Source organism: Aspergillus vadensis (genome assembly GCF_003184925.1).
Source record: "Aspergillus vadensis CBS 113365 unplaced genomic scaffold BO88scaffold_21, whole genome shotgun sequence".
Classification (NCBI taxonomy): Eukaryota; Fungi; Ascomycota; class Eurotiomycetes; order Eurotiales; family Aspergillaceae; genus Aspergillus; species Aspergillus vadensis.
Genome location: NW_020292059.1, coordinates 473,870 through 501,837, shown reverse-complemented (window position 1 = coordinate 501,837; position 27,968 = coordinate 473,870). Strand labels below are relative to the sequence as shown.

Genomic DNA, 27,968 nt, shown 5'->3' with positions numbered 1-27,968 from the left:
GGGTAAAAACCACCGGCCGGTCACGGGACCGCACAGCTGGTCTTTGGCGCCCACCGTAATCGACGAGGTGCCCGAAAGAGTCACAATTTCGGAAAGTGGGCAAGTATCTGATTGAAGTCCCCAATCGCACAATCGGTCTTCTCAGCACCCTTTTACGCCCCTTAAATCCGTGCCTCGGGGTTCACGACTCGCAATCATGGCGACCGATATGACGAGCCCCATCCTGGACGCCCTGTCCGCGTCCGACGCCTCCATCCTCTCCAGCGAAGCCTTCCCCTCCACCCCCTCACTAAACGTCAAGGCCGCCCTCGACCGTCTAGCCTCCCGACAGATGGTCGAGTATGAGACCTTCGATAAAGAGGTTGCTGTCTTGACCCCCGAAGGTGATGAAATCGCCACAAATGGCAGTCACGAAGCCAAAGTGTTCCAGGCCGTGTTGGCTGCCATGGACGGATTGAAGATCGCCGAATTGCCCGGAGTCGTTGGAAAGGACAACGCCAAGATCGGTCAGGGCAATGCTTTCAAGAAGGGCTGGATCAAGAAGGACAAGGATCTTCTGCGGGCGACGACCGACTCCATCGTGGACGAGACCCGCGAGTTGTTGCTGACGGTCAAGAACACCCAGACTCTGAACGACCAGAAGGCCCTCACAGATCTGAAGCGGCGCAAGCTGGTCGCCCTGCAGAAGGTCATTTCCTTCAAGATCTCCAAGGGTCCCAAGTTCGCGCGCGAATTCGTCAAGGAGGAGACCGACCTGACCGCGGAGATGCTCATGAACGGCTCCTGGAAGACGGCCCAGCTGAAGCCCTACAACTTCAAGGCCAAGGGTGCCCCCACGCCCGCTGGTGCTTTCCACCCCCTGAACAAGGTGCGCCAGGAATTCCGCAACATCTTCTTCGAAATGGGTTTCGAGGAGATGCCTACCAACCGTTTCGTCGAGACGGGCTTCTGGAACTTCGACGCCCTCTTTGTCCCTCAGCAACACCCCGCCCGTGACCTTCAAGATACCTTCTACATCGCCGACCCGGTCAAGGCCGACCCGCCCCGCGAGGACCCAGAGAACGACCCTCACCGCATCAAGTCCATCCAGCCGGCCTCGAACGCCGCCCAGGAGAAGCCCCTCGACTACAAGCAGTACTGGGAGGACGTCCGCCAGGTGCACGAGAATGGCAAGTACGGATCCATTGGCTACCGCTACCCCTGGGATGCCGACGAGGCGCTGCGGCTGGTTCTCCGCACACACACCACCTCGGTTTCGACATATGTTCTGCACAAGCTGGCGGCCAACCCCCGCCCGGCGAGATACTTCAGTATCGACCGAGTGTTCCGTAACGAGGCGGTCGACGCCACCCACTTGGCCGAGTTCCACCAGATCGAGGGTGTCATTGCCGACTTTGGTCTCACCCTTGGTGGTCTGATTGGCTTCATGGAGGTCTTCTTCGCCAAGATGGGCATCCACCAGCTCCGCTTCAAGCCGGCCTACAACCCCTACACCGAGCCCAGTATGGAGATCTTCGGTTACCACGCTGGCCTTGGTAAGTGGGTGGAGATTGGAAACAGTGGTATGTTCCGTCCGGAAATGTTAGAACCCATGGGTATCCCCAAGGGCATGCAAGTCTACGGATGGGGATTGAGTCTGGAGAGACCTACCATGATCAAGTAAGTCTGAATAAACACGATACAGAATGGACCATTGATACTAACGATGTACCAGATACGGCGTCAGCAACATCCGAGAACTCCTGGGCCACAAGGTCGATCTCGGCTTCATCGAGTCCAACCCTGCCGTCAGACTTGAGAAGGACTAGATTTAGAAGGCAACGAATGACTAGAAAAAAAAATTGGCAGAACTTCTTTTTACACTTATTTCGTGTTGAGACCACCACGCTATTGATATCATGACTCCCACATAGATCTACGTGATATAAACCACACAAAACAAGAACCCCGGAACAAGAGAAAAAAAGAAAGAGAACTACGAAACGAAGGACCACGGTTACGAGTAGAAATGAAAAGCACTTAATTTTTGAAACCTCACTTTCCTTTTTTCCTTCTACTAACTAGAATACTATAATGATGATAACTAGATAGATAGATATGTCCCACCCGTATCTGTGCCCCGATGCAAGTCTCAGCAAAGTGGCTCTTCAGCAGGCGGTAAAACGTAATATTCGGCGGTGGATGTGCGTGATTTTTACTTGTCTACCTCCTGACTCATGGGATATCCCCTGACCTAGATAAGAGAACAGAAGAGGAATCCAGATGACGGTTTCCTTCTTCTCTTCTTTTTCTGAGGTTTATGAGGGGGAGTGAGGAAGCCTTGATGTGCCGATGATAATAAGAGATGATATCTAGTATATGCTTGCTACAAACGAGAAAGGAAAAGGGTACCCCGACTGTCAAGTGGGAGAAAAGACCCAAGGGAAAAAGTATGTTCCATCCGAAACAAGTGTAGGAAATAAAGATTGAAAGCAGGATGGAAATTGAATTGTTGATGGAAAAGTTAAAAAAAGTTTTTTCATTTCATTTTGAAAAGGATTCCCTTTTTGTTGTTGGAGATATAGTTAAATATCTTCATCCTATGCCACCATTATCATTAGCCTTGCGCCCTGAAGGATTCCACAGTGGGGAAGACATTGGATAAATTGGTGGTGAACGTACCATCATCAATAACCACCCACTTCCAAATTCATCCCAACACCGCACGTCACTCTCTCAAACAAAGGAGAAGAAAAGAGCTTAGCGCTGACGGGCAGCGGTCCAGACGTTGCGGACGTAGCCGTCACGCTGGGCAAGGCGGTTCAGGGAGTCATCGCTCTCACCACGGGCACGGATGAAACCGCACAGAGCGTAGGTGTGGTTCTCACCGGTGTAGCGGCCGTTCTCGTCAACCTTGGCGATGGAGATCTGGACGGAGGCGTGGTCGTTGGCCTTGATGATGCGGTTGGTGGCGCTGCACTTGCGGGGGACGTAGCTGTATTGCATTATTAGCATTTTGCCTTGCCTAGCCTTGTTCCATTGGCGATTGCGCATGTGTTGGATGGTGATGGTGATGGTCATGGAGATATGCGATGCGATCGGTGTTCGGTAATTCCTCCTCTTCTCTTGCTTGCCCTTCTCCGTATATTTCAATTTCAGACCCGTCTCTTTTCATATCGTAGATCCATTAAATCAAGTCCTTCCTCGTCGATCGACAATAATATCCGTATATCTTGTATCCCCTCCGCGCGATATACACCCGACTCTCCAGGTATACTCCGAATCCAAATTGTATCGACCACCGAATCGCATCCATATCTTCATGTCCGAGATCACACCACACACAAACCCAACATTATATGGTTTTTTGAAAGGAATGGATACATACAGATCGACGATCTCTCCCTTCTCGTTCTCCATTTTGACGGTTGTTTGGGGGGGTGGTTGAGGTTGACGACGGTGAGAGGTTTTGCGCTGGCGGGTTAAACTGGCGGCGGACGGTGCGTGTGAAATTCCACTTGAATCTTTCTGGCGAACGCGGGTTGTGGGTCATGTGATTGTTTGTCGAGGGCTGATGACTAAGGTTTTTGCCGGGTGGGTTGGGCTTGGCTGGATGGGTAGGCGGTGAGGATGAGTACCTGGTGTGGCGGTGTAAATGCTAGAGTTGCTGTGTGAATTGGGTGTGGCTGGTGAGATGGTGGGTGAGTGCTGTAGTATGTATGGTTGTAGGGAAGGTAGAGTGATGCTCTAGAAGAGAAGATTGTGAGTGATGGCTTAGTTGGACGATAACTCTTACTCAAAGTGTATGTCTTTATATATGCGTCTTCGTGTATAATGAGCATCCTCCGACGTCAGTAGATCAGACCAGTGTTGATAGAGTACGAGGGATATGATTCATTGAAGGCTTTTGATAAATGAAGTGGTTTAAAATGGCATCTAGATGCTGTATATACGACTGCATAATAAGCCAGCTACTGGCATATGCACTCATAATCTGCTATAGACGGCTCTCCTCAAAAACATCCTTCTTCCACCGCACCACCACCTCTCGAGGAACCCCCTTGATGAACTTTAGCTGTACGACCCGCTCCGCTTCTCCCCTCCGATCAGTACCATCCAGCTCCGGTCCAGGATGATCCAACTTCATCACAGTCAGACCATCAGACCCAATCTGCAGCGCCTTCGGGCAAATACACTTGTCCGTCCACGGCGGCTGCCCCGAATGAATGAACTGCAGCAATTCCTCTCGCTGCTTCTTCAACTCCTCAACGGACTCCATACCTGGTTTTCCCTGGTTCAGAAACTCCGCCATCAAATGAAGCAGCATGAACTGAGGCGGAAACAAAATAGCCTCGCCCTTCTGCGCCATGCCTACCCACTCCGATGCAGGCAAGAACCTCGCCTCGGAAATCTCCACTCCGCCATCACTCGTCGGCACCTGAATCTCCTCTTTTTCACCCTCATGGGGAATCTCATCCAGAACAGGCTTTTCGATCTCCATCGGCAAGGGTAAGAAATACAGGTACATCTGGGTCGTATACCGTCTCGGAAGTCTGATGGGCGTGAGCCAGCGCGTAAATGGTATCAGTCCTTCCGTATCTGGCACTGCTGCGGGATGCTGTTCCCTTAACCATTCGGCGAATGTCATCTTATTCTGATGAATTGCACGACGACCGGCTTCACGCTGCTCCTGTGGCACAGCGAGCATCTTGCCAGAATTACGGTCCTTGGCCAGGAGAATGCCGCTTTCCTCGAATAGTTCTCGGATGGCGGCATTTCGATACCAGGGTCCGTCATCGTGTCGGGAGATATCATCTACCGGTGGACATGGCCCGTCCTGGCTGGAGAGGTTCCCTCCCGGGAAGACATGTGCTGATGGGTATGACGTTGATGTCTTGACGCGGTGGAGAAGAAGGACCTCATTATGTGGCGAGATGATGATTACGCTGGGATATAATTAGCCTTGAGTCTACTAATTTGACGCTATATAAGAGGTGAAAGCAAGTGAGTGAGAATGGTAGGGATGTATGTCGGGAAAGACGACGAAGCTTGGCATATGACGAACCTGGAACTGGGCCGAGGCTCGGCGGGCGTAGACTTGGATTTTGGGATCTTTCGAGACGCCATAGTCTGATCTGTAGATGTCTGCTGTGACTTGAAAACAGAAAAATTGCATCGTTGTATAGGGGGACTGAAGGTTCTAAGTGATATCCGGGGCTGCGTAGGTCTATATGGTAGGTCTGAAACTAACAGCCGGCTACCTCGGGCAACTTGCAGCCGGGGTAGGAGGGTTTCACAGGCTATCATCATAGTCCTTCCAAAGGAGCGCAGACATTAGTGTCAGCAGGTCCCTGTGCTAATGAGATAGGTGACGGATTGCAATGACAGAGAAAGGTTATTGGAGCCCAAGGTACACGGAATCGACAGGCCGCAGATGGCAGAAGCCGAGCTACAGCAGTTCTGCGGCAAGGGTTACTGCGACCCCGCGTTTTCGGCAACAGACCGCCTCTCACTAATTACTGATAGTATTTACGGCTGACGGATCTACAACTTTGGGGAAAAAAATTTTGTGACAGATAGATTGGTATTGATGACTGTCATTGGAAGTCTAGGATCATGTATAGAATCATTGAAAAAGGCATAATGCATTGAATAACCCTAACCAAGTCGGTGCGTCACCGCAAGTCGAACTCCTGTTCCCCATGCCCGAGCTTTTGTTTTCGTAACAGCCACATATCATCATGTAACAAAACGTATCAACAGAAAGGCTCTTGATATCAATTAAACGAAAAGGAAATAAGCAAAGAAACTTTGGCACTCAAGCTGTTACCGCTTAAGAGTAGAGCTTCTTGTCGTAGCTGTGGAGACCGTGGACGTTACCCTCGGCCATGGCGCTGGCACTTCTCATCTCGAAGCGGACAGTTCCGTTGTTCACACCCTCGTGGAGAGCCTTAAGGCTGGGAACACCGATATCCTGCAGGGAGTGCTGGACACCCGCAACGAGGTAGGGAACGAACTTGGTGACGGAGCCACGGTCGAGAACGGAACCAGCGACACCCTGAGCAACCAGGACACCGTCCTTCTCAGAGAAGTAACGGGCAGTACCAGCGTTGCTGGCCTTGCTGTCCTTGGAGCCAGCGCCGGCCTTCTTGTCCTCCATGGCGGCGATACTGCCCATACCACGGTAGGACTTGACGAGCTGACCCTCCTTGCTCATGAAGTACTCGCCAGGAGACTCGGTGGTACCGGCAAGGAGACCTCCCATCATGACAGTGGAGGCACCCATAGCCAGACCCTTGACGATGTGACCAACGTTCTGGACACCACCGTCAGCAATGCAAGGAACACCGAAGCGAGCGGCGAAAGCGGTGACGCTGCGGACAGCAATGGCCTGGGGACGGCCAACAGCCATGACCTCCTGGGTGATGCAAGCACTACCGCTGCCCATGCCAATTCTCAGGCCATCGACACCAGCAGCAATCAGGGCTGCGGCTTGCTCACGAGTGACAACGTTACCACCGATAACGTCGATCTCGGGGAAGTTCTGCTTGATCCACTTGATCATCTCAATCTGGTACATGCTGTTACCCTGGCTGCTGTCCAGGATAACAATGTCGAGACCAGCATCAACAAGGAGCTTGAGTCTGGTCTTGTCCTGCTCACGGGTACCAATGGCAGCAGCGGCGATGAGCTGCTTGGACTGGGGGAGCTTGGAGGCGAGGGGGTAGTGGAGGTTCTTCATCAAATCGCTGCGGGACAGCAGGGAGACGAGGTTGCCGTTCTCATCAACAATGGGGAGCTTGCCCTTCTTGGAGGAACGGAGGACCTCGTTAGCCTCGGCCAGGGTGGTGCCAGCGGGGGCAGTGATGAGGTCAGTGGACATGATGGCGGTGACGGAGTCATCAAGGTCGCCGTGGAACTGGATGTCACGGGAAGTGACAATACCAACAAGCTTGGAGCGGAGGGTTCCGTTCTCTGTTCAAACAAATGCTGTTAGAATCAAGTCTGACTCGAACCAGAAAAGAAGAACATGTTATGATGAAACACAAGGGTCAGATAAAATCTGTTTCTCTACAGTGCTGCTCTCGCTGCTCCAGTGGAACGAAAGTTATAATAGAAAAGAGGATGATCATCACTGTGGATGGGAAAACTGAAAGGAAGAAAAGAACAGTAAAGACTTACCAGTAACAGGGAAACCACCGAAGCCCCACTTGGCCTTCAGCTCCTTGGCCTCGCGGACAGAGGCCTTGGGAGAAAGGACGACGGGGTCGGAGATGAAACCGTTCTCGTATCTCTTGACCTTGCGGACCATCTCGGCCTGATCCTCAGGAGCGCAGTTGTGGTGGATAACACCCAGACCACCCAGCAGAGCCATGTGGATGGCCATGTTGTGCTCGGTAACGGTATCCATGGGAGAGGACAGAAGGGGAACCTTCAGAGAGACACGCTTGGTGACGGGAGTGTCCAGAGTGACATCGGAGGCAGGGAAGCCTGTGATGGGGCGTATAAGCAACCGAGCACGAACAAGAATCACCAGAAACTCAAGGTGTTCGTCTTACCGATGTATCCGGGCAAGATCAGGAAGTCGTTGTAGGTCAACGCTCCGTGCTTGTCCGAGTCAAGCAGAGTGTCAACGTCCAGACCATCCTGAGTAGTGTAGGTCTTCAGGACCTCCAGGGCCTTGGTGTGGTCCTGGATCTCAGCCTGCATGGCGCGGCCAAGAGAGTCACCGTTGGAGATAGGCATGGTGAAGACTCTACCGGTTCTATCGTAACTCGTCAAAAAAGAATGATAAGAGTCAAGAATAGAAAAATAATCAACAGATCGACGATAGAAACGTTCTGTTGATGGAGAAAGTCTTCCTTTCCCAAAGAAAAGAAAGAAAGAAAAAGGAAGAAAAATCGGAGGAGAAAAAAATTGGCTTTTGACTTCTGCCGCACACGCTAGCGATCCCTGCAGAATTCATGCCGCAACGGGTATGGTTCGCCTTCCCGCCGGCTGTTTGGGGCTGTGATTGGCTGCTAAACGAAATCAGGCCAGGCGGTGAGTGAGGAGGGGGTGACATTGAAAGAACCAAATTATTCCATCCTGACTGATGGTTAATAATAGTAGTTCTGCTGAAAATTTTTGCAGTCCCGCTTATCAATGCCTTAAGGAACCGTCGCGGGGTTCGGGGTTAACTTCCCATGGAGTGAAACCCAATCGCTGCTTGCGGCAATTGCAATAATGACTTGGATATTTAGCAATACTGTTACTGACTGGTCATGTGAGGAGTTCCTTTCCACAATGTTTTCCATATGAAGCTCTCTCCTCTATAAACTCCGTGTTTTCTCTCTTTTCCATTTGGCGCATAACACCAAGATTGGGTTAGTGGCTACTAGTCATGTTGATAAGATAAATAAGATGCCCACGGTCTCGTCTTGGATGCATGTGACGATACAATGAGGTTGCTGGGTTTGTTGTTGAATCTAATTAGATTGTTGCATTGGTGACGCTTTTGGTTCAGATACCATTGCAGTTCTCAACTGTAACGTATTAATTTGAGTTATTGTTTGGTTGTTCAAGTCGGTCCAAGTGGTACTGCATACGCTATGAAGTATGCTCGGACCAGATCATTTCTTTCCCCGCAGTGTTGTCCAGGCACCTCAGATTTATATATGAAGCAACATCTAGGTGCACTGGTCAAGGCATCTTAAGGTGTAGTAAGTGTACTTAGATGATCAGTCGTATGTGGGGAGTAATGGCTTATCTATTCTTGTAGGCTAATAACGATCTTAAACTTGTCCCTTGCTCCTTGTGATCGCCTCCGCGAGTCCATGGAGCCCTAGAGACGGAACACATATACTGTAGGGCTGATGACGTTCAATTGAGAAATAAAGACTAATTACGGATGTGTATAGCCAGGCGGTCCAAATGAGAGTGCTGATTCATGTTGTGGGGAGTTTTACGGTTATGCCAATTTTCCACTTGATAATTTTGAAGTGTTGCAGGGCGCAGTGTAACTGTTTCATATAACCTAAGGAAATAGTTACACTTACGGCTCTCCATGTGGCTGATCGGTAATTGCTGCTATGTCTAACCAATCTTCCGTTGGCATTAGCTTTTCCAACTGAATTAGGCTTCATTGAACTTTATGCGAATTGAAGGCTTATCAGTCTACTTACTGCTATCTATATGAGCATGGTATCTGAACTGTAGCACTAGCCCAGCCAGGCGGCAACTATAAGCATGAAATAAGCTTGAGAATAGCGATGATAAATACTGTTTTGACGATCATCAAAGTAATTCAAGATTTCTTTGGAATTTATTTGGCGAATTTTTTGGTGTGCTACGATACTGTATAGATCGAGAGGTGAACTGCGGAGATGTGGTTCGCGGACGTGGTTACGTAGTACAACTATGACGCCAGGGTGACAAAAGGCAAAGGAAGCTGCCCGACTTATATAGGTAGCACCAAAGCCATGGATTTTTTACTGTTTGAGCAATATCTTCTCATAGCAATCATATCGCACGACTAATAGTCACAATGGCATCTGCAATGGGAAAAGAAGGCGTTTTCCAGCCGCCACAGGCAGCTCAATCCCAGAATACGCCAGGGTAATTTCCCCTTCACAGTGTTTCCCCTCGTTACTTCGATTAGCTTTCTCTCTCTTATGAGTATTCTTAGAAGAAACCAGCGAAGCTAATAAATAATCTCAGGTTAGAGAAGAAAATGGCACCAGCAAGTGAACCGACCAAGCTGGAATCCAGCGGCACTTTCGTGGAGTATGTCGGTTCTGGAAAACTGAAGGACAAGAAAGCTCTCATCACGGGCGGCGAGTATGTCTCCTATACTGGCATGATACAGGAAGGCCAAAAAGCTCACATCCTCGTAGTTCCGGAATTGGCCGATCGGTCGCGGTCTTGATGGCCCGCGAAGGGGCCGACGTCACCATTGTCTACCTACCCGAAGAAGAGGAGGATGCTCAGGATACCAAGAAGATGGTTGAGGCCGAGGGCAAATCATGCCACCTCTTCAGCGGAGATTTGAGAAGTCGCGAAACGTGTCGCAAAGCTGTTGAAGAGCATATGAACACGTGCGTGGCCTTGTCATGATCAGTCTACCTACAAAGCTCTATCTCTTACTGAACCCAGGTATAAAAAACTAAACATTCTCGTCAACAACGCCTCCAAGCAGTTCATGTGCAAGGATTTTGCGCAGATAGATCTCGACAATGTTACCAGCACCTTCGAGAGCAATATAATTCAGATGTTCGCTATCACGAAATTTGCCCTTCCGCATCTGTCCCGGGGCGACTCGTCAGTTTATCCATTTTCTATTGAAACAAGTTGCTCGTGGCTAATTTGATCTGCAGCATCATCAATACCACATCTACCGTGGCATTCCGAGGCACAAGCGGTATGGTTGACTATAGTGCGACTAAAGGTGCTATTGTTAGCTTTACAAGATCATTGGCAGCACAGCTGAAGACGAAGGGTATCCGCGTAAATGCAGTGGCGTAAGTTCGAGGGTCCATGTTGGCTGTCAAGACAAATGCTCACTATCAATTTGGTAGTCCTGGTCCAGTTTATACTCCTATTCAGGTCGATACTCGAGAGCCCGAGCAGATGGAGAACTTCGGCGCTGAATCTTCCATCGGTCGACCTGGTCAACCAAGTGAAGTCGCGACAAGCTTCATCTTTCTGGCCAGCGCAGATGCTGCACTGTTCTGTGAGTATATCTTCGCCCCCTGGCGACAAAGGCTGCCAGCAAACCTCTGACATTTTCTGACTCTGAAAAAGACGGCCAGGTGTTGCACTGCTATCCTCTAGGGGATTAAACAAAGCTTGAAGCCGAAGACGAATTGTCTATGAAGCCACACGAGGGCAAAAGTACAGTGTCAAGCTCCATAAACCAATGCAACTTGGCATTCGTTTCATTTCTAAAGTTAGCTCCAGGGCGTCCCCGTACCTCTAAGCCATTTGATGTGAAAATATGTACATGTATGATAGTTCAGGGGAGTTGAGTAATTTGTAATGCGATCAATACAACAGCCACGGTTTCGCCTGCAGGAGGGCTTTATCCCAGCCCTCATCATTCTTCCAGATAGCAATAGTCTCTACCTCATCCTTACCCAGCTTGAGATCGTTGTACAGATGCTATCCAGAGTTTTCGATTAGTTCTAAATCCTCTTCTCTGTAACCATACATGGGGCTGAGACAACATACCGGAAACAAGCCCTCTTTCGGTCGCGGTCCGCAGACCGTCCCGTCAGGATTTTCCCACCGGACTTGGCCGGCTATGCCCTTGAAGGGAATCCGCAGCACATAGACCAGCGGTTCATCTTTGAAAAACATTTTGAGAGTATTCGGTACTTGGAATGCTGTAGAGAGGTGTACGAACCCCGATTTCTCATCCAGCTCGCTAACCGGCAGCCGATCGGGGAGAGGTTCCCGTACCGGAGACGTCGAGGGAATCAGCTTGTAGACGTAGAGGGGCTCGGCGTCTGCCATTTTTTCTTTGTTCAATGATGTAATTTCCCTTTGGGCTCGTAGAAGAGGCTATAAGGGATTTAATGGTAGTTGATTGTGTTGTAGGTCTGTATCCTAGTCATATAGGTAGGTGATATATTGACGCTAGTGAGTGGGTGGTGGGACTGGTCATCCTTGACCCCTCCATGAGTTGTTCGTCGATCGCGTCGGACTCTTTGTCCTCCAAGACTCCCGTGACCGGGGTGTGTAGTATCCGAGCTTTCTTCAACCACACGGAATGTGTCTACTTTCCTTCAATGATTGGTGGGTTATTATGTAGATGGTTTGTCATCTGCTGCAAATATACTGAAGTAGTAAAATATCATTTTTGATCCTGGCGTTTTGACCAAGTCCCCGCATGCGTTTCCGATAAGATAGTAGCAGTAGTACGACGGACTATATGCTGGTCAATATATATTAACGTTAGTACTAGCGGGACTGAGAGGTTCGGCCACGTCTGATGAATAGGAATCTTTTGAATTATGATGTGAATAACTTAATATCATATTTTGTACATGGAATAGATTGATGAAGAACTAAAGCAGATCCTGGGCGCACATAATCTTCACAAGATTGAACAGTCTTCAAGTGTACATGCAGCCTCCAGAGTACTAGTTTCGTGGACTTGCGACATCTACTATGTACTTACTCAGCGGGAGTGAATATAGTTATATAGTTTCTGCATATGTTTCTGCAACGAGGAACTTGTCTGTCTCCTATATCGATCGATCAGACACATTCAAGCTAGTAACCACAATTCTTAAGCCACAGAGATCTGTGGCTGAGATAGGGATCGACGTCACTGGACCAGGTATCGGAGAGTAACAGTCACATGCCCGTGCACGCCATACCAAATCGGGAGATTTGTTTTTGCCCTTGCTGGGGGGCTGGGGATCGTTCCTGCCTCCGATTTACTTGGTAGCTGAACCCCCCGCTTTAGCGCTGACGGCCCTCTTTCACTCTCCCTCTCTTGTTTATTTCTGTTGCTGCAGCATCCATCGTCTGTGTTCACGTTTCAATCCATCTGCACGCAATTCGGGTGATCGAAAACCTGCCCGCCGGTTGCGATCCCTCAATTCACTCGACTCTTTCGACAATCTCGGTGTTCCTCGTGCCCGTCTTGTCTTATCTCTCCCATTTCTGATCCTTGCCTTATCAGGCCATTTCAGGCACAAGCCCTGCCGTTTCTACATCAACCGATTCTTCCCGGCCCAATTCTTTCCGTTACCACAGGGTTATGCCGCCTCTCCCTTGGATGAACATTCCATCCCAGTGATATCCCACGCAACCGCACGACTCTGGTCGGTTTGCTGCTTCGGTTCGGGAGGCAGGTATGCGGCCAATTGAAGTAGAGTCTCTTCCATCTCCATTGGTTATCGCATTCTTTCTCTCAAATCGGCACCCGTGATGTCAAGCAATTTAGCATCGTCCCGACGCACACAGACGGATTTGCCAGACCAAACATCCAATCCACTGCGCCATGGATCAACCGCTTCCACAAGCTCGTCGATATACACCGTCTCATCAAGTTCATTTGCTCCCAGTCGCACGAGCACCGTCTCCTCCACCGCGTCATCTGGGTCCCTACCCGGCCATAGACGGGGCAAGAGTGAGGTAAACACACCAATTTCCGAAGCAATGGCTGGAGGCGCTTCTGAGGGGAAAAGCTGGGCCAATGCGGGCGCGACCTATGAGAACATCCGGCGCTCATTGCGACCACTTTCTCAAGCCCCCAACTCGTCTCCTGTAGCTACCAAGCAAGCAGCATTTCGTCATTCTCGAAGCCAGACTGTCGACAATCCCCAATATTGGAAGGAAAATCGCCCACAGACTCCCGAATCCCGTCCTGCGCAGCCTCAGGATGTTGACACGTTAAAGGAGAAGCCCTCATACCTCGACCAAAGCCCCACGAAAACCGGTTCGCCGCACGCTGTCTCACCTCATACCAAGTCACAAGTAAAAGCGCACCATGCGCATAGTTTGTCCAACCCACCGCCGTTCACTCATACCCTGTCGGCCCCCGAGCTAGAGACGTTCCAAAAATCGTCAACCGGCCACCTGAGGACCCTCTCAAAGTTTGCGAAATCGGGTGAGACCGAAGAATTTGCTCTTGACAGTTATGGGGCATCTGTGGTGGGATTACAGGGACGACGGCGCTTAAAGCGCGCTGATACGGTGACCGGAAACAATAGCCCCATAGCACGAAAGAAACCGGCAGCATCAGCATGGACGGCTGGGAGCTGGATGGACAAGCAGCGTCAGTTCCTCCAGGCGTACGAGTACCTCTGCCATATCGGAGAAGCAAAAGAATGGATCGAAGAGGTTATTCAGAAACAAATTCCGCCGATTGTTCAGTTGGAAGAAGGCCTGCGTGACGGAGTAACGCTGGCTGAGGTGGTACAAGCAATGTACCCAAATCGAACCTTTCGAATCTTCAGACACCCGCGACTTCAGTACCGTCACTCTGACAACATAGCACTGTTTTTCCGGTTCTTAGATGAAGTCGAGTTGCCAGAGCTGTTCCGGTTCGAGCTTATTGATCTTTACGAAAAGAAAAACCTCCCGAAGGTTATTCACTGCGTCCACGCCTTGTCATGGCTGATGTTCAAGAAAGGCCTCGTCGATTTCCGGATGGGAAATTTGGTGGGCCAACTGGAGTTCGAACATCATGAACTCGAGCAAACACAAAAAGGCCTCGATAAGGCGGGCGTCAGCATGCCTAGTTTCTCGGGAATGGCTGCCAACTTTGGAGCGGAACCAGAGCCAGAACCGGAGCCTGAGCCGGAATCCGAGGAAGATCGCATTCACCGTGAGTTACATGAAAGCGAAGCCTCGATCTTTGATTTCCAAGCTCAGCTTAGAGGAGCGATGCTGCGACTGAAGCTTGGCAACTTGATGAACGATCTATGGGATTTCGAACCGTTCTTGGTAGAACTGCAGTCCAGGATACGCGGAGACTGGGCTCGACAAATTGTTCAATACCGACTGGATATGCGAAAATTCGCTGTTCAGTTACAAGCGATCTGCCGAGCTTTTCTGGTCCGACAGCGGCAGAGAGGTGATAAGGAAAATTACCAGGCTCAAGAAATTGATGTACTGCGGCTGCAGACCCTCATTCGGGGAGCCAAGGCAAGGGCTCAAGTGGACCGTGTTCGAAGTTGTATGCGGAAAGAGGAATCGGGCATCAAATTGATTCAAGCGGCACTACGAGGCGCATTGCAACGTCAGAAAGTGTACGATCTTTGCGAGGGCACAAGAGGTGCGGAGGAGGATGTTCAACTGCTGCAGGCTGCTATCCGGGGTGCTCTGCAGCGTAAGCAACTCGCAACGCAATACGAAGAAACCCACTCGGCTGAGACAGATGTAACTGAGCTCCAAGCCCTTATCCGAGGTGCGCTTCAACGCAGTCAGCTGGCAAAGCAATACGATGCAGTGCAGTCTGCGGAACCTGACGTTGTCGAGCTCCAAGCTCAAATCCGTGGTGTCCTTCAGCGCAGTCGGCTTGCAGAACAATATGAAGCAACACGAGCGAGGGAGGAAGATGTGACCGTGCTTCAAGCTTTGATTCGGGGTGCCTCTGTCCGTCAGCAGATGAGCACACAGAACGAGGCCATTAATGCGACGACAGCAAGCAGCACGTCTCTGCAAGGAATCATTCGAGGAATGCTGACCCGGAAAGGTATCGAAGAGACGAAATCGTTGCTCTTGCAAGAAGTACCTTCAATTACCTCCGTTCAAGCAGGCGCGCGGGCTCTTGCAGCCAGAAAATTCCTATCGCAGCAAGCAGAAGCGCTCGCAAAGACAGCAAATGAGTGCGCCTCTCTTCAGTCAATTGTTCGCGGTAACACTCTTCGAGCCGAGCTTGACCGTCTTCGACAAGATCTGAGCAAGCATGTGCCATCCGTCATCGACATCCAAAGCATCTCTCGAGCAAATGCCGTACGATCCTTCCTGAATTCTCAACGCGAGTCTCTTAAGGAAGAGGAGACGTCCATTCTGGCCCTGCAGTCTATGGCACGGGCCGTCATACTTAGGAGAAGGCTCGAAGCAGATGCGCAAGCTCTACAGCAAGAAGCACCGGTCATAACCAATCTCCAAGCTCTGATTCGCGCCGCAATTCTCCGCATCGATGTGGGCGGCATCTTGGAGGACCTCGATGACTGCGAGGATGAAATTAGCCAGTTCCAAGCACAGATAAGAGCCATGCTTGTTCGGGTTGATGTTGGCCAGACTCTTGCAGACCTGGCAGCTGCCGAAGACGTCGTTATGGACCTTCAGTCACACATCCGTGGTCATCTTGTTCGTTCCAGATTCGAAGAGAAACGCCGCCATTACCGTGAAAACATGGATAAGGTGATCAAAGCGCAAAGCTACATCCGTGGTCGAATTCAGGGCCAAGCCTACAAGAGCCTCACAAGTGGAAAGAACCCGCCTGTAGGAACCGTCAAGGGCTTTGTGCACCTGTTGAATGATAGTGAGTTTGATTTCGACGAGGAAATTGAGTTTGAGCGAACACGGAAATTGGTTGTCCAACAAGTCCGACAGAACGAACTGGCAGAGCAATACATCGGCCAGCTCGATATCAAGATTGCGCTCCTCGTCAGGAATAAGATCACGCTTGATGAAGTCGTAAAACACCAGAAGCATTTTGGTGGCCACGTTGGAAGCCTTCTTCCAAACCGGGAGATTTCTTCCAAGGATCCTTTTGACCTGAAAGCTCTGAATAAGACATCGAGAAGAAAGCTAGAGCAGTACCAGGTTTTGTTCTTCCTTCTTCAAACCCAGTCGCAATATTTGGCGCGGTTATTCCGACGCCTGCGTGAGCTCAACACGCCCGAGAAGGAGTATGATCGGATAAGGCATCTGATGATGGGTCTCTTTGGATACTCGCAGAAGAGACGTGAAGAATACTACCTCATCAAGCTTCTTGCACGTTCCGCTAGGGAAGAAATCGAAAGCTTCGACTCGCTCCATGAATATTTGCGGTGCAATTCTTTCTGGAGTAAACTCTTCGCATCCTACATCAAGTCCCCACGGGATCGAAAGTTTATGCGTGATATTCTTGGAACTGTTGTGAGGGAGAATGTGGTTGAGAACCCAGAGTTGGACTTGGAGAGCGATCCCATACAGATCTATCGCTCGGCCATCAACAACGAAGAGCTGCGGACCGGCAAACGGAGCCGACGCCGACTGGACATCCCAAGGGAAGAGGCAATCAGAGATCCAGAAACGAGAGCGACGTTTATTCAGCATCTTCAAGACCTCCGCGATATTGCTGACCAATTCTTTTCTGCTTTTGAGGAACTCCTGTACAGGATGCCCTTTGGTATTCGGTACATCGCGAAACAGATGTACGAGAGCCTTCTCGCTCGATTCCCCAAGGAGAACCCTGGCTTCATCCTCCAAACAGCGGGCCATTGGGTGTGGAGAAACTACTTTCACCCTGCAATGGTCGAGCCCGAGAAGTATGGTGTAATAGATCGGGGCTTGACCCAGGAGCAAAAACGCAATCTTTCAGAGATCTCGAAGGTGATCGCGCAGGTAGCATCTGGTCGACTTTTCGGCGCAGAGAATGTTTATCTCCAGCCACTAAATAGCTATATCGGAGATTCTATCCAGCGGCTTGGTCAGATCTGGGGTGACAGTGAGTATTTCATTACTTTTAATCTTTGGGATGATGCTGACTTTCTTGTAGTGGTCTCCGTTCAGGACGCTGAAACCTATTTCGACATCGACGAATTCAACGACCTTTATGCCAAGACAAAGCCTACTTTGTATATCAAAATGTCTGATATCTTCTCTATCCATCAGCTTATCGCCAGCGAAATTCATTACATCTGCCAGAATCCGGATGATATCCTGAAGGAGGTCATTCGCGACCTGGGTAACGTCAAGTCCAACGAGAGTGAGCTAATGAGCGTCAACTCCTCTGAGATCAATCTCACCTTGAACCCCAAGCTGGCACAAGTTGAAGGTAAGCCCGAGCACTTTTACCACCTACAAATATGCCCTGGAGACTGACATTTGGAACTAGACCCAGAAGCGGATGTGAAGGCTTTGTTCATGGAAACCAAGAGATGCATTCTCTACATTATTCGCGTCCAAACAGGCGCCAATCTGATGGACATCATGGTTAAACCACCCACCGAAGAGGACGAGGCCAAATGGATGACGCTGGTTCGCGACGAGTTGAGTGCCAACAACACACGACGGAGCCCTTACTCGGAAGCCACCACCATGGTAGACCTTGCCTCTATGAGTTACACGGAGTTGAAGCAAACGGCTCTGGAAAACATTCTTCAACTCGAACAGACCGGTAAAATCCGGCGCGATAATTACTACCAGGATCTTTTGAATGCGATTGCCATCGATATCCGCACAAAGCATCGCCGGAGAATCCAGCGAGAGCGGGAATTGGACAGCGCTCGGATGACGCTTGCTCGTCTCAACGACCAGGCTATCTGGCTGGATCAACAACTCAAGACTTACAACGACTACATCGAGCAGGCCATGGTAACCTTGCAGAACAAGAAGGGAAAGAAGCGGTTCCTAATGCCGTTCACCAAGCAGTGGGATCACCAACGAGAACTGCAGAAGTCCGGCAAGGTCTTCAAGTTTGGATCCTACAAGTACTCAGCCCGCAATCTGGCGGACCGGGGTGTTCTCGTTCACTGGAAGGGATACACTGAACGGCAGTGGGATCGGGTTGACCTTACCATCTCGAGTAACGAGGTCGGAGTTTTCACCATTGATGGAAGCAGTGGACCGATGATGATCCCGGGTGCCAACGCGCAGGTTCCGTTGGACGACCTACTTCAAGCCCAGTTCAATAACATGCAGTTCCTGGACTTCTTCGATGGGCACTTACGAGTCAACGTCAATCTTTTCTTGCATCTGATAATGAGAAAGTTCTATAATGAGTGATGGAGGGGTCTGATGCTGGATCATGATCTTATCCGTCTATTACGTTTCATGTGTTGATGTTTTATTCTGTTTATGTTTTTGTTGTCTGCATTTCTTTGAGATATCCCTTCCTCTTGCTATCATGTTAACGATGAAAAAGAGCTCATCTGGAAAGATGCCTGGAGTGGGCATGGTGGAGATGAGCCTTCGAACTCTTATACCTACTGAATATGTTTTCCTGTACCCCCTGGTTTGCTATGCAAGGTGTCTTTGGATGCTTGAGCGCAACCGCCCGCATGTTATGTATGTATGGCCTAAGCCTGCCTCGACGATGATTGAATGAATACCATCAGTGTACGTATGCTTGAAGTGGGAGCCTTATAGTAGCTGGTAGTAAGAGAATATAACAATCATCATCATTCTATCATGATTCAGTGTCATCTGTGAATAAGTTGTTCAATGAAGGGAGGCCGAGCCATGGACGGGTCAGGGGTCGCCACGTGACGGCTTGGGGCCCAACGGCGATCGATGCCAGCTGGAGGCGATGGCATCTCAACTTCCGCCTCTTCCTCCACTGCTGCTCGCCCTCCTGTCCTTGTTCCCGCAGGTCTTTCCTGTTACGGTTTCAATTGATCCTGTGCTAGATTCTCCATCTGTGCTCTGTGCGCCATGGATTTCTCCAACCTCAAAGAACAGGTCAGCAACCTGACCTTGTATGACCTCAAGGCGGGAGTCCGCAAGGTCCAGAATGGTACGTCCCCGCGGTGACCCCAGAACGCTTTCCTGTCATTCTGGATGGCCTCGGAGTCTGTTCCTTTGATACAGGCGATTCACTGACTCTTATAGCGGTCATGAACTATACCGAAATGGAGGCCAAGGTCCGTTCCTACTCTCCCGCCAGTTCCGTCCCGCCACGAGCCCCGGGCCTCCGCACCCCGTGTGGTTGTATCCCTTGAAGCACAACACTCACATTGGACAGGTCCGAGAAGCTACAAACAATGAACCTTGGGGTGCTTCGAACACACTTATGCATGAGATTGCCAGTGGAACCCATAGCTAGTCAGTGTTTCCGCCCCCGTCGCATGGCCTAGCAAGGACTCCCCTGGAGTACTAATGACGTGTCGCAACATACAGTCAATTGCTCAACGAGATCATGCCTATGATTTACAAGCGCTTCACAGACAAGACATCGGAGGAATGGCGACAGATCTACAAGGTGAGTTCTGTTCTCTCCTATTATCTGCGCGACACATGTGGACCACGGCTTACGATGCGCGACAGGCGCTCCAACTTCTAGAGTTTCTTGTCAAGAACGGATCCGAACGAGTTGTCGACGATGCCCGCTCTCACATGTCTTTGATTCGGATGCTCCGCCAATTTCACTACATCGACCAGAACGGAAAAGACCAGGGTATCAACGTGCGCAACAGGTCATCGGAGTTGGTTAAGCTGCTCGGTGACGTCGACTTGATCCGCTCGGAGAGGAAGAAGGCTAGGGCCAACCGCAACAAGTTTGGTGGATTCGAGGGTGGCTCGCACATTGGCGGTGGCATGTCCAGCTCTAGCTCCGGCAGGTATGGCGGCTTTGGCAGTGACAGCCTCTCGTTTGGTGGGTACAGTGGAGGTGTCTACGGTGACGGTGGTGGATTCGGAGGCAACACAGGCGATTTCGGGGATTCCGGGAGACGTTCCAATCGCTTCGAGGAATATGACGAGTATGATGAGGCCGATGCTAGTCCCCCGCGCCGGCGCGGGCCCAGCCCTCCCCGTGCTAGTGCTACTCGCCAGGCCAAGCAGCCGGCCGCTCCTGCTCCTAAGGAACCCGAGCAAGACTTGTTCGACTTTGGAGAGGAGGAGACTGTCACGACATCTGTCAGCGCTTCCAAGAAGCCTGCTACAGGCAATGGCCTAGATATCCTCGACACCCAGCCTGCTGACGACGACGACTTTGACGATTTCCAATCCGCCACGCCTGCGCCTGCGCCTGCGCCGGCATCGTCAGCCCAGTTTGCCATTCCCCCGCCGGCCTCCACTGTCAGCACGACCTCCAGCACGCAGTTCGCTGCCCCCAAGCCAGTCTCGGCCACCCAGGGCTCGAACCTGAACGGCATTGTAGGCTTCACCTCGATGACCCCTACCCCGACCTCGAGCACGATGGCGTCTCCCACACTCTCTCAGAGCTCCCTGGCACAGGCCCAGAAACCCGCGCAACCCAAGCCTAGTGGCTTCCAGGCCGCCACTCCCAACTACTTCACCTCTGTTTCCACCCTCTCCAACACGACGCAGCAACCGGCTATGGGTCACCGCCCCAACATGCCCTCCACTTCCTCTTTCACCTCCACCACGCCCTCCACCTCCTCCGCAGCCAACAAGCCCGCTGCCCCCAAGGCATCCGGTGACGTCTTTGGATCTCTCTGGTCCACCGCCAGCGCCAGCGCCGGTATTCAGAAGAACAATACGGGCGGAAACAAGGGCCCTAACCTAGCCAGCATGGCCAAGCAAAAGGCCAGCGCCGGCATCTGGGGCGCTCCCGCTGCTTCAGGCAGTCCTGCATTCAACCAGAGCAGCAGCAGCGGGGCGCCGAAGACAACGGGAAGCTCTGGCCTAGACGACCTACTGGGCTAGGTCGATGATTCTTAGCTCGACCTTTACATCCTTGTCTCCTTCTTTTACCCCGCTTAGCTGAATGTTCCTTTTTTCTCTTTCCCTTTTGGCACTGTTTGAGTGACTGTGTGTGTCTATACCGTAGTACGAATATTTCTTCTCTTATTTTATTTGCTTGCGTGCAAGATCTAAAATAGCAGGCCTACCCTAACTCACGTTTTTCTTCTTTCATCTATGCTGCTATCTACCTATTGCCTCTAGCCGATTCTTCGTGTGACTACTCCCGGATATATTCCCATTCTCTGCAGATGACATGATAGCTCGGCTCCCCTATTTCCTGGTATAATATGGTATGGTACGTTACTTGATTCCTCAAGGGTACCCTTGAACCTATCCTGTACTCTCCTTTTTCTATCGAAAAGCAGAAAAGTTCTATAGGATGCAATTTAATTAGAATTGACTTAGCAATCTGATATTGTAACTTAATTATCATAATTATCTCTTATACAATCCTACCCTAGTCTCAGTATACCCTCGAATACTAACATAGATCAAATTACGTACCATCAAAACCTTCCAGTACTAGTAAGCAACAACTCAGGATGAACCTCCTCATCATACCCCTCCCCAACCCCCCTCCCCACCGCTGGCCTTCCTTCAATCCTCTCAACCCACCTCCTCAGCACCGGAAACCTACCCATCTCCTCCTCCGTAATCGTCATCCTCTTCCACGCCCTTATCCACGCATACGCATTGATATCAGCAATACTGTACTTTCCTCGTCCTTCGCCCACCAAGTACTCCCTCGCTTCACCATCACCACCAGCCAAACTATTAGATAGATGCAGTTCCAGCACGTTGTAAATCCGAAGCGTCTCGGTCTTGAATTTCTCGATGGCATCTTTCCATCCAGATCCATAAGCACATTTCACCTATATGATATATCATAGAATGAGGAATGGGAAAAGGGTAACTTACAAGAATCCACCACCCCCGCGAACCTCTTAAAATGATTCAACCCCGCCTGTTGAGGCTGCCCGGACGCAGACCAGAAGAATAACCACTGGAGAAGTTGGGATTTGTCAACCGCTGAGGAGAAAGAGAAGTGGTGGTTCGGGTCGTATGTTTCAACGAGGTAGATGAGTATTGCGGAGGATTCCATTACCGTTATTGGGGTGGAGGAGTTGTTGTTGTTGGTGTCGATGAGGAGGGGGATTTTGCCTATATTTACTCACTTATCTAGGTGACTTATAAAGAAAGAAGAGGACAACGTACCGTTAGGATTCAGCGCCAGAAACCACGGCTGCTTCTGCTCGTCCGTGTCGAGGTCGATTAGGGTTGTAGTCCATTGTAAGCCGTATTTATCGCGGAGTTCTTCCAGTAGGATTTGGACTTTTTTGCCGTTGGGGGTGCTGGTTGTTAGGAGGTGGAGGCCCTTTTATTTATAGGAGTTGTGAGGATGGTGTGTATTGAGGGAGAGTAGGAGGAGTAGGAGGGTGTGGGGGAGGGATTACCTTTGTGTTTTTGATTCTGGGTGGTGTTGTTGATGTGAATGGGCTTGTCATTGTGGTGGTTGGTGCTGGGTGTTGTAGGGTCAGTTTTCGTTCGATTGGATAGTTGAGTGTAGTGGTGGTAGTAGTAGTATTTATATGTCAATCTCACCATAGCATCATCCAATCCTTGTCCGACGGATGTCCGGATTGATCCCAGTACTAAGCATCTAGCCCTTCTTTGAATGCTAGGCATCAACTATAACCCCGGTTTGAACTAAAGAAAGCTCGGCTTAGAGGCTCCAGTCCAGATCCCTGTCATCGTAGTATAAGTTTCGGGATATGTAAATACATCCTTGATTTGAAGGGTATTCCTATTTTTTGGTTCATCAACTAAGACTATTGGTCACATTTGTGGAATTTTTGTCTAGACAGGGACATACTAGTACTACCAACAAAGTATTACTGGCATTTGGTTGAGGTGAGTTTGACTGTGGTCGTACTGTACTAATTACTTAATACATACTACGAGTTATTTGAGGACCGAAAATTAAGTAGTAGTCAACATTGCTCATCAATCACATATGTTATAGATAAAACATAACTAACGCTGTTGGAGGTATATGAATACTTCGATCACACGCTGTATGCTAGGGAATGCTTTTGTTTTCACAGAAAAGCAAGCAAGCCAGCCTACAACCATAATCTAATGCATTGACGCCATCGCTCAAGTACAGAAACATATATACAGGCACATTTGCCCTCCCCTTTCCCACATTTGAAACAGTCACCCTCATCCTCACCCTCACTCACACTCACAGTCTCTCCAAATCTCTGCCACTCCTCTCCCTCGTCATGAAATGATCATATCATGCATGCATGCATTCACAAACAGCCGTCCCGTTCAAATGGTGGTATTCCAACAATAGCAGTTCCAACCGGGGAACAACAAGAACAGTAAGGAAATATAAAAAGAAGAAATGAAAAGAAATAGGATGATGCAATCATGTCTAGGTCGAGGGTCATCGGCCCTCAGTGGAGTAACATGGACAGCAGCTATTATACTGGGTAACAGATTCGTCGGAAGATCCGTCGGAAGCTGAAATAATATGTACCTCCTTAATAGAAGATAATGTCCTAGATTGCAGGTAGAAACTAGGCCGCCTTCTTTTCAGGAAGGTCTTGCGGGGCTTCGAGCCCCTGATCTTCTGCTGGGAAATGTGACATGTTCGAATCCGTCTTGCCACCGCTAGCCAGCTGCGAAGACTCCCTCTTTGCCCCGTTGGAGACATGCTCGACGTTAACGTAGGTCGATTCCAGTGGGAGCTGTTCGTCTTGCGTGGGTGTGATAGCTTGCTGGGAATCTGTCGACTCCGGGCTCAGGTACGTGTTGTTCTCTTCGTCCGCATCAGGCTCGCCGTTCAACGACGTCAGCCCTCCCTCGATATCTCGAAGCAGACGCACAAACTCCTCTGGTACCAGCCCGCTCTCTCCAGTCTTGGGATCCTCCGCAACAAGCCAGCCCTGACCGTGCCGGTACGAGACAAAGATCACCTGCCCTTCAGTGAGAGGCAGCTCGTTCTCATGCTCTCTTGTGAAATCAAACAGTGCAACCGCTTTTCCGTGCATCTCCTCATCAGGGCACCCCACGGCAAACTGGAAGTCCCGCGAGTACCGATGATCCCCGGCATAGTCGTCTTCAGAATCAAAGTCCGCCTCATGTCCATAGGCTTGATAGTCATATGAGCCCACATGAGAATACCGGCTTTCATTCGCCGGATAGGTGACATACTCGCCGCCCGGTCCATCCTCCAAAGCGTCGTCATCGTTCACATAGTACGTCTCACTGCCGTCCGCGTTCATACTGACAAGCGTACCCCGATCGGTATCTGCCTCATAGCCTATGCCTTGATGCTCGCGGCCACCAGGGCCCCTGGCTTTCCGTCCATTAAGGTCAGTTCCGGTGGACTTGTTTTTCCGGTGACGCGGGGCGGAAAAGACTGGGCTGTGCAAGTCTTCATCCTCGCTATAAGGCGGCCCATCACCGAAAGACATTGCGGGAAGTTGCTGGTGCCCATAGCTGTGATCGGTAGTCCACGGTCCCACGGACCATTGGCCACGAGAACTATCCCACGGGGCCGGAGGATCGGACAGGCGCCGTTGCTCACTTGCTGGGGTGGACACCACCGATGCACGAGGCGGCAATGGGCCGTAGTGAAGAGGATGAATAGGAGGATACGCAAAGTCGCGAACCAGCGCATACGGTAAGCTGGAATGAAAGACAGGAAAGACGTGGGATCCCGGCCGCGACCGATTCTGAGAAGCTAAGGAAATATTAGAGTGCGTGGAGAGACGATCCTTGGCGTACGAGGAGGATCGCTGACGGCCCTGCCGCTTAACTGGGGAGTCTGTGATTATAGGAGGCAAAACCGTTAGGCTCGAGGAAGCCGTGGGCTGCGATGAGGGGGCCGAGGTTGTGGAAGCCATGATGATGGTCATGAGTCCTCAAAGGTAATGATCAGAGCGGAAGAAAGAATGATTACGTGTCGAAGATGTCGTGTGAGGTAATGTCGGGTCGGATGTTTGTCGCTTCAGAGGGGATAGAAAAGCTGGAGAACCGGTCCGCCCTAGTTTCGCATCGCGATCGTTCTTCCACGAAACTCTACTGCCAGATCCCGCCCGAAGGTTATTTCAAGGAATCTCTCGCACCAAGAATATGTATGCGAAAGCATGCGACTCAAATCGGAGGGATGTCTCGTGAGCTCCTTGCGTACAGCAGATGCAGATCTGGGACTGGGAGAACGCTGCGCGCCGAAACAAGTCTGAATCAACCGGAGAGGGCACTAGACGACCGGCGACAAATTAATGGACTGCGGCTAGACGCCAAAGAAGCGAGGTGGCCGCAATGGGATGTCTGACAGGTCCGGGTATAATCGACAGCGAACGGACAGGTACAGCGCGGCTATCGACCTCAAGAGCAGGCACCGCGGGGATCTTCGATGACGGGCAGCTGTTCCCCTCTCTCTTTCTCAGGCCAAGAAATATTAAACACAACGACGTTGACTGCACCGACCAGGCGGCTGCAGGGGTGGCAGACAAGACTTGATGAGCGACAGCCAATGCCCGGAGGAGGGAAGGTTTGCAGCGAAGCAGGTGGGAAAAAAAATAAGAGGAGGTTGTTTCGAGAGCGTTTTGGTCCCGCGCTTGGGAGTTCGGGATGGTCGAAGGCAAAACTGGGGATGCTAAAATTAGCAACGAGGGCAGGGCCAAAAAAGCGCCACTCTAAGAGGACGGCGACTACCGAACCCAATGACAAACGGGAGATAAAAAGAGGGGAGGCAGGAAGGGAGGAGATTGATTGATTGATTGATTGAATGAATATTGAGGGGGGGAAATAAGAAAGAGGGGATGAGCGCCAGGAGAGGAGGACAAGACACTCAGCTGCAGGAAGCAGGAGAAAGATGACACACAGGATAAGGGACGGTGGAGCGAGAAAGGCAGAGAGAGAGAGCGAAAGAGCGAGAGAGAGGGAATGAATGAATGGTAGGGGCGAGAGGGTGCGACAAGAGGCTTGCCAGTGCCGGAGATTACTGCTAACTTACCTGCCGTGAAGGCTCCGACTGAAGCGTTAAGGATCAACGAGGCGCAGTCACCGATGGGGTGGAGTTCAAGGATTCAGAAACCCGCTGGCATGCAGGGTCACTGTCTTTCGAGGCCGGACAGTCAGGCAATTGAGGGTTTCTCCAGGACCGAAAAAGGGAGGGGCGTAGACGCAGTTGATCGGGGTGAATAGTCCGGGGTCTTTCCTGACTCTAAACCAACATCTTCCACTCCTTCAAGCTCGTTTTCTTTTTTGTCTGGGAAGTTTGAAGATTCACCCCCTCCACGTGACCGCCCACGCGTGGCTTAGCGTGTTTCAGGTGTGGATGCCTCGGGCCATCGCCGAACGGGCCACTTGGTGCCTCAGCAGTAAGGCATAACAATGCTCCTGCTCTGCTCTGTCTCTCCACATGCCTTTCTGCCTTGCATGGCTCATTGTAGCTACTATTTACCCACTACGCCCCAGCCACTAGACGACAACCAGCCACTCTAATTATACCTATTCGTTCCGGATATAGGATGCGCATCTACTCCTCGTGGTGCTGTGGTGGATCTATTACTATTTAGTTTATCTTCCATGAACCTATCTACTATGTAGTACCCTAGGAAAAGCACAATGGACGAGATCCGGCAATTCAATTGTCTATTGATCAGAAGGGTCTAGTCAAACAAAGGTCAAAGAGTGACTGCCATCAATCCCGGCTAGGCCCGCCTACCTCGAGCGGTAGAAGAGAATGTAAAATCTAATCCGATCTCTTCGGAGGGTATACAATGCATTCCAAATCCCCAGCTATTGGGAACGCAAGGGATCCACATCCAAAGCAAGGTCTTTTCAATCAAGTGCTCCCAGCCAAGGCAGCACTGCTAGTCCAAGGTATATGTGTCGTGATGACTGTCGTCAATGTGAGAACTTTAAATGGCGCCACTGAGGTTGGTGTTGGCGTCGGAGCGGGCGTCGTCAAACTTGGCGCCGAACTGCTTCCAGCCTCCGCACCATCAGTGCTAGATCCCATCACCTCGGCAAACTCAGACGGAATGGCTGCGCTGTCGAGGGACTGGCCCTCCACATATCCCTCCTGGACGTGCGTATGAGTTGTAGGGCTATCGACCACATCTACATCAATGCAAGTGGTATAGATTTCCTGCTTGCCGTTGGGGAGTGACGGGTCCACGCCAGGAGCCGTGGGCCAATTCCAGACCCAGTAGAGCGTATACGGCTTGCCTGTCGGTGCATTCGATGGTAGCGCGATGTCCTGTTGACACCACAAGTCTGCGCCCATCAATTGGTCCGCCACGTGGGGGTACACGGCTTGACGATGTTCGGAGATATTGCCATTGTTGATCTGATAGCAACGGCCGTCATCAAAGTTTTGCTTCGACAAGAGAACGCCGCGTCGATCCCCTCCCGTACCGTCGCGATTCCAGGAATCGAAGACGTCCAGGAAGTTCTCCTCCTCCTTTGGCTCGGTAGTTCCGTAGACGTAGATTGTCCCTCGATTCTTTGGCTTTCCCGGTTGATTCCAAGGTAGAGTCACATGGCCGTTTTCTTGGTAGCGAAGAGCGATGGGGGAGCCGGCAGATGCCTGCAGCCGCGGGCTACCCTCGGTTTGGTTTCGTGTTCGCTGCGTGCTCTTGCACATCTTGTCGGTGGGAAGAATCAGACTTTGGTTGGCTCGATCATTTGGTGGAATCAGATAAGTCATGGTCGTGTCGCTGAACCCGGGAGTAGTGCGATGAACATTGCCTCGAGCGTAGCCTGGAGATCCGATAAAAGTTCCATTCGCCGCGATGGCAAGCAGCTGTTCGATCCACGAATGTGCGTTTGCCGTCGAGAAGAGGAGGGCCAGCAAGAGCAACCTCAGAGCGCTGCTGCGAGGTTGG

The 27,968-nt window shown here is 50.7% G+C and overlaps 12 protein-coding genes across 12 annotated transcripts; 5 read left to right on the top strand and 7 right to left on the bottom strand.

Moving 5' to 3' along the window:
• The first annotated feature begins 53 nt into the window (after window positions 1-53).
• BO88DRAFT_393444 (phenylalanine--tRNA ligase subunit alpha) lies at window positions 54-2,019 on the top strand. The gene is made up of 2 exons (XM_025705106.1): window positions 54-1,659; window positions 1,715-2,019. The coding sequence occupies exons 1-2, from the start codon at window positions 197-199 to the stop codon at window positions 1,806-1,808; spliced, it is 1,557 nt and encodes a 518-aa protein (XP_025560218.1). The 5' UTR covers window positions 54-196; the 3' UTR covers window positions 1,809-2,019.
• Window positions 2,020-2,739: 720 nt separating this feature from the next.
• Window positions 2,740-3,399, bottom strand: rps21 (40S ribosomal protein eS21; the record flags this gene model as incomplete). Its single annotated transcript, XM_025709044.1, has 2 exons — window positions 2,740-2,974; window positions 3,368-3,399. 2 exons carry the CDS (start codon window positions 3,397-3,399, stop codon window positions 2,740-2,742), a joined length of 267 nt encoding a protein of 88 aa, XP_025560217.1.
• Window positions 3,400-3,924: 525 nt separating this feature from the next.
• BO88DRAFT_393437 (NUDIX hydrolase) lies at window positions 3,925-5,404 on the bottom strand. Its single transcript, XM_025705105.1, has 2 exons — window positions 5,045-5,404; window positions 3,925-4,925 (listed from the first exon to the last, which is right to left on the bottom strand). The coding sequence occupies exons 1-2, from the start codon at window positions 5,287-5,289 to the stop codon at window positions 3,977-3,979; spliced, it is 1,194 nt and encodes a 397-aa protein (XP_025560216.1). The 5' UTR covers window positions 5,290-5,404; the 3' UTR covers window positions 3,925-3,976.
• Window positions 5,405-5,677: 273 nt separating this feature from the next.
• Window positions 5,678-7,812, bottom strand: BO88DRAFT_406896 (putative IMP dehydrogenase). The gene is made up of 2 exons (XM_025707275.1): window positions 7,162-7,812; window positions 5,678-6,954 (listed from the first exon to the last, which is right to left on the bottom strand). The coding sequence occupies exons 1-2, from the start codon at window positions 7,388-7,390 to the stop codon at window positions 5,813-5,815; spliced, it is 1,371 nt and encodes a 456-aa protein (XP_025560215.1). The 5' UTR covers window positions 7,391-7,812; the 3' UTR covers window positions 5,678-5,812.
• A 1,662-nt stretch (window positions 7,813-9,474) lies between these two features.
• Window positions 9,475-11,095, top strand: BO88DRAFT_393431 (oxidoreductase, short-chain dehydrogenase/reductase family). Its single transcript, XM_025705104.1, has 7 exons — window positions 9,475-9,576; window positions 9,679-9,798; window positions 9,855-10,055; window positions 10,114-10,278; window positions 10,335-10,478; window positions 10,536-10,690; window positions 10,762-11,095. Exons 1-7 carry the CDS (start codon window positions 9,506-9,508, stop codon window positions 10,797-10,799), a joined length of 894 nt encoding a protein of 297 aa, XP_025560214.1. The 5' UTR covers window positions 9,475-9,505; the 3' UTR covers window positions 10,800-11,095.
• BO88DRAFT_489966 (DUF952 domain-containing protein) lies at window positions 10,846-11,794 on the bottom strand. The gene is made up of 2 exons (XM_025712743.1): window positions 11,188-11,794; window positions 10,846-11,118 (listed from the first exon to the last, which is right to left on the bottom strand). Exons 1-2 carry the CDS (start codon window positions 11,470-11,472, stop codon window positions 11,002-11,004), a joined length of 402 nt encoding a protein of 133 aa, XP_025560213.1. The 5' UTR covers window positions 11,473-11,794; the 3' UTR covers window positions 10,846-11,001.
• A 1,334-nt stretch (window positions 11,795-13,128) lies between these two features.
• BO88DRAFT_417693 (putative Ras GTPase activating protein) lies at window positions 13,129-18,414 on the top strand (the record flags this gene model as incomplete). The annotated part of the gene is made up of 3 exons (XM_025708312.1): window positions 13,129-17,134; window positions 17,186-17,464; window positions 17,525-18,414. 3 exons carry the CDS (start codon window positions 13,129-13,131, stop codon window positions 18,412-18,414), a joined length of 5,175 nt encoding a protein of 1,724 aa, XP_025560212.1.
• Window positions 18,415-18,958: 544 nt separating this feature from the next.
• BO88DRAFT_406891 (ENTH domain-containing protein) lies at window positions 18,959-21,463 on the top strand. The gene is made up of 5 exons (XM_025707274.1): window positions 18,959-19,144; window positions 19,240-19,271; window positions 19,373-19,452; window positions 19,528-19,609; window positions 19,675-21,463. The coding sequence occupies exons 1-5, from the start codon at window positions 19,063-19,065 to the stop codon at window positions 21,016-21,018; spliced, it is 1,620 nt and encodes a 539-aa protein (XP_025560211.1). The 5' UTR covers window positions 18,959-19,062; the 3' UTR covers window positions 21,019-21,463.
• A 100-nt stretch (window positions 21,464-21,563) lies between these two features.
• BO88DRAFT_445627 (glutathione S-transferase family protein) lies at window positions 21,564-22,562 on the bottom strand (the record flags this gene model as incomplete). Its single annotated transcript, XM_025710227.1, has 4 exons — window positions 21,564-21,898; window positions 21,976-22,218; window positions 22,273-22,432; window positions 22,512-22,562. 4 exons carry the CDS (start codon window positions 22,560-22,562, stop codon window positions 21,564-21,566), a joined length of 789 nt encoding a protein of 262 aa, XP_025560210.1.
• Window positions 22,563-23,642: 1,080 nt separating this feature from the next.
• On the bottom strand, window positions 23,643-24,974 carry BO88DRAFT_346434 (adaptor protein NBP2; the record flags this gene model as incomplete). The annotated part of the gene is made up of 1 exon (XM_025703337.1): window positions 23,643-24,974. One exon carries the CDS (start codon window positions 24,972-24,974, stop codon window positions 23,643-23,645), a length of 1,332 nt encoding a protein of 443 aa, XP_025560209.1.
• A 665-nt stretch (window positions 24,975-25,639) lies between these two features.
• Window positions 25,640-26,288, top strand: BO88DRAFT_406889 (uncharacterized protein; the record flags this gene model as incomplete). Its single annotated transcript, XM_025707273.1, has 2 exons — window positions 25,640-25,720; window positions 26,090-26,288. Coding segments are annotated over exons 1-2 (203 nt in total), but the record flags the coding sequence as incomplete, so codon positions are not given.
• Window positions 26,289-26,748: 460 nt separating this feature from the next.
• BO88DRAFT_406887 (uncharacterized protein) lies at window positions 26,749-27,738 on the bottom strand. The gene has a single exon (XM_025707272.1). The coding sequence runs from the start codon at window positions 27,725-27,727 to the stop codon at window positions 26,924-26,926; it is 804 nt and encodes a 267-aa protein (XP_025560207.1). The 5' UTR covers window positions 27,728-27,738; the 3' UTR covers window positions 26,749-26,923.
• Between the last annotated feature and the right edge of the window lie 230 nt (window positions 27,739-27,968).

What these genes read in the sequence shown, in the direction of transcription:
- BO88DRAFT_393444 (XM_025705106.1), top strand. Translation starts at nt 197, where the DNA reads ATGGCGACCGATATGACGAGCCCCATCCTGGACGCCCTGTCCGCGTCC. An exon ending in GAGAGACCTACCATGATCAA is followed by an intron (nt 1,660 to 1,714) that starts GTAAGTCTGAAT and finishes ACGATGTACCAG; the next exon opens with ATACGGCGTCAGCAACATCC.
- BO88DRAFT_393437 (XM_025705105.1), bottom strand. Translation starts at nt 5,289, where the DNA reads ATGATGATAGCCTGTGAAACCCTCCTACCCCGGCTGCAAGTTGCCCGA. An exon ending in GAGCCTCGGCCCAGTTCCAG is followed by an intron (nt 4,926 to 5,044) that starts GTTCGTCATATG and finishes ATTATATCCCAG; the next exon opens with CGTAATCATCATCTCGCCAC.
- BO88DRAFT_406896 (XM_025707275.1), bottom strand. Translation starts at nt 7,390, where the DNA reads ATGGATACCGTTACCGAGCACAACATGGCCATCCACATGGCTCTGCTG. An exon ending in CGGTGGTTTCCCTGTTACTG is followed by an intron (nt 6,955 to 7,161) that starts GTAAGTCTTTAC and finishes TTGTTTGAACAG; the next exon opens with AGAACGGAACCCTCCGCTCC.
- BO88DRAFT_393431 (XM_025705104.1), top strand. Translation starts at nt 9,506, where the DNA reads ATGGCATCTGCAATGGGAAAAGAAGGCGTTTTCCAGCCGCCACAGGCA. An exon ending in GTTGAAGAGCATATGAACAC is followed by an intron (nt 10,056 to 10,113) that starts GTGCGTGGCCTT and finishes TACTGAACCCAG; the next exon opens with GTATAAAAAACTAAACATTC. An exon ending in ATCCGCGTAAATGCAGTGGC is followed by an intron (nt 10,479 to 10,535) that starts GTAAGTTCGAGG and finishes TCAATTTGGTAG; the next exon opens with TCCTGGTCCAGTTTATACTC.
- BO88DRAFT_489966 (XM_025712743.1), bottom strand. Translation starts at nt 11,472, where the DNA reads ATGGCAGACGCCGAGCCCCTCTACGTCTACAAGCTGATTCCCTCGACG. An exon ending in CGAAAGAGGGCTTGTTTCCG is followed by an intron (nt 11,119 to 11,187) that starts GTATGTTGTCTC and finishes AACTCTGGATAG; the next exon opens with CATCTGTACAACGATCTCAA.
- BO88DRAFT_406891 (XM_025707274.1), top strand. Translation starts at nt 19,063, where the DNA reads ATGGATTTCTCCAACCTCAAAGAACAGGTCAGCAACCTGACCTTGTAT. An exon ending in AGTCCGCAAGGTCCAGAATG is followed by an intron (nt 19,145 to 19,239) that starts GTACGTCCCCGC and finishes TGACTCTTATAG; the next exon opens with CGGTCATGAACTATACCGAA. An exon ending in GCCAGTGGAACCCATAGCTA is followed by an intron (nt 19,453 to 19,527) that starts GTCAGTGTTTCC and finishes CGCAACATACAG; the next exon opens with TCAATTGCTCAACGAGATCA.
- BO88DRAFT_406887 (XM_025707272.1), bottom strand. Translation starts at nt 27,727, where the DNA reads ATGTGCAAGAGCACGCAGCGAACACGAAACCAAACCGAGGGTAGCCCG.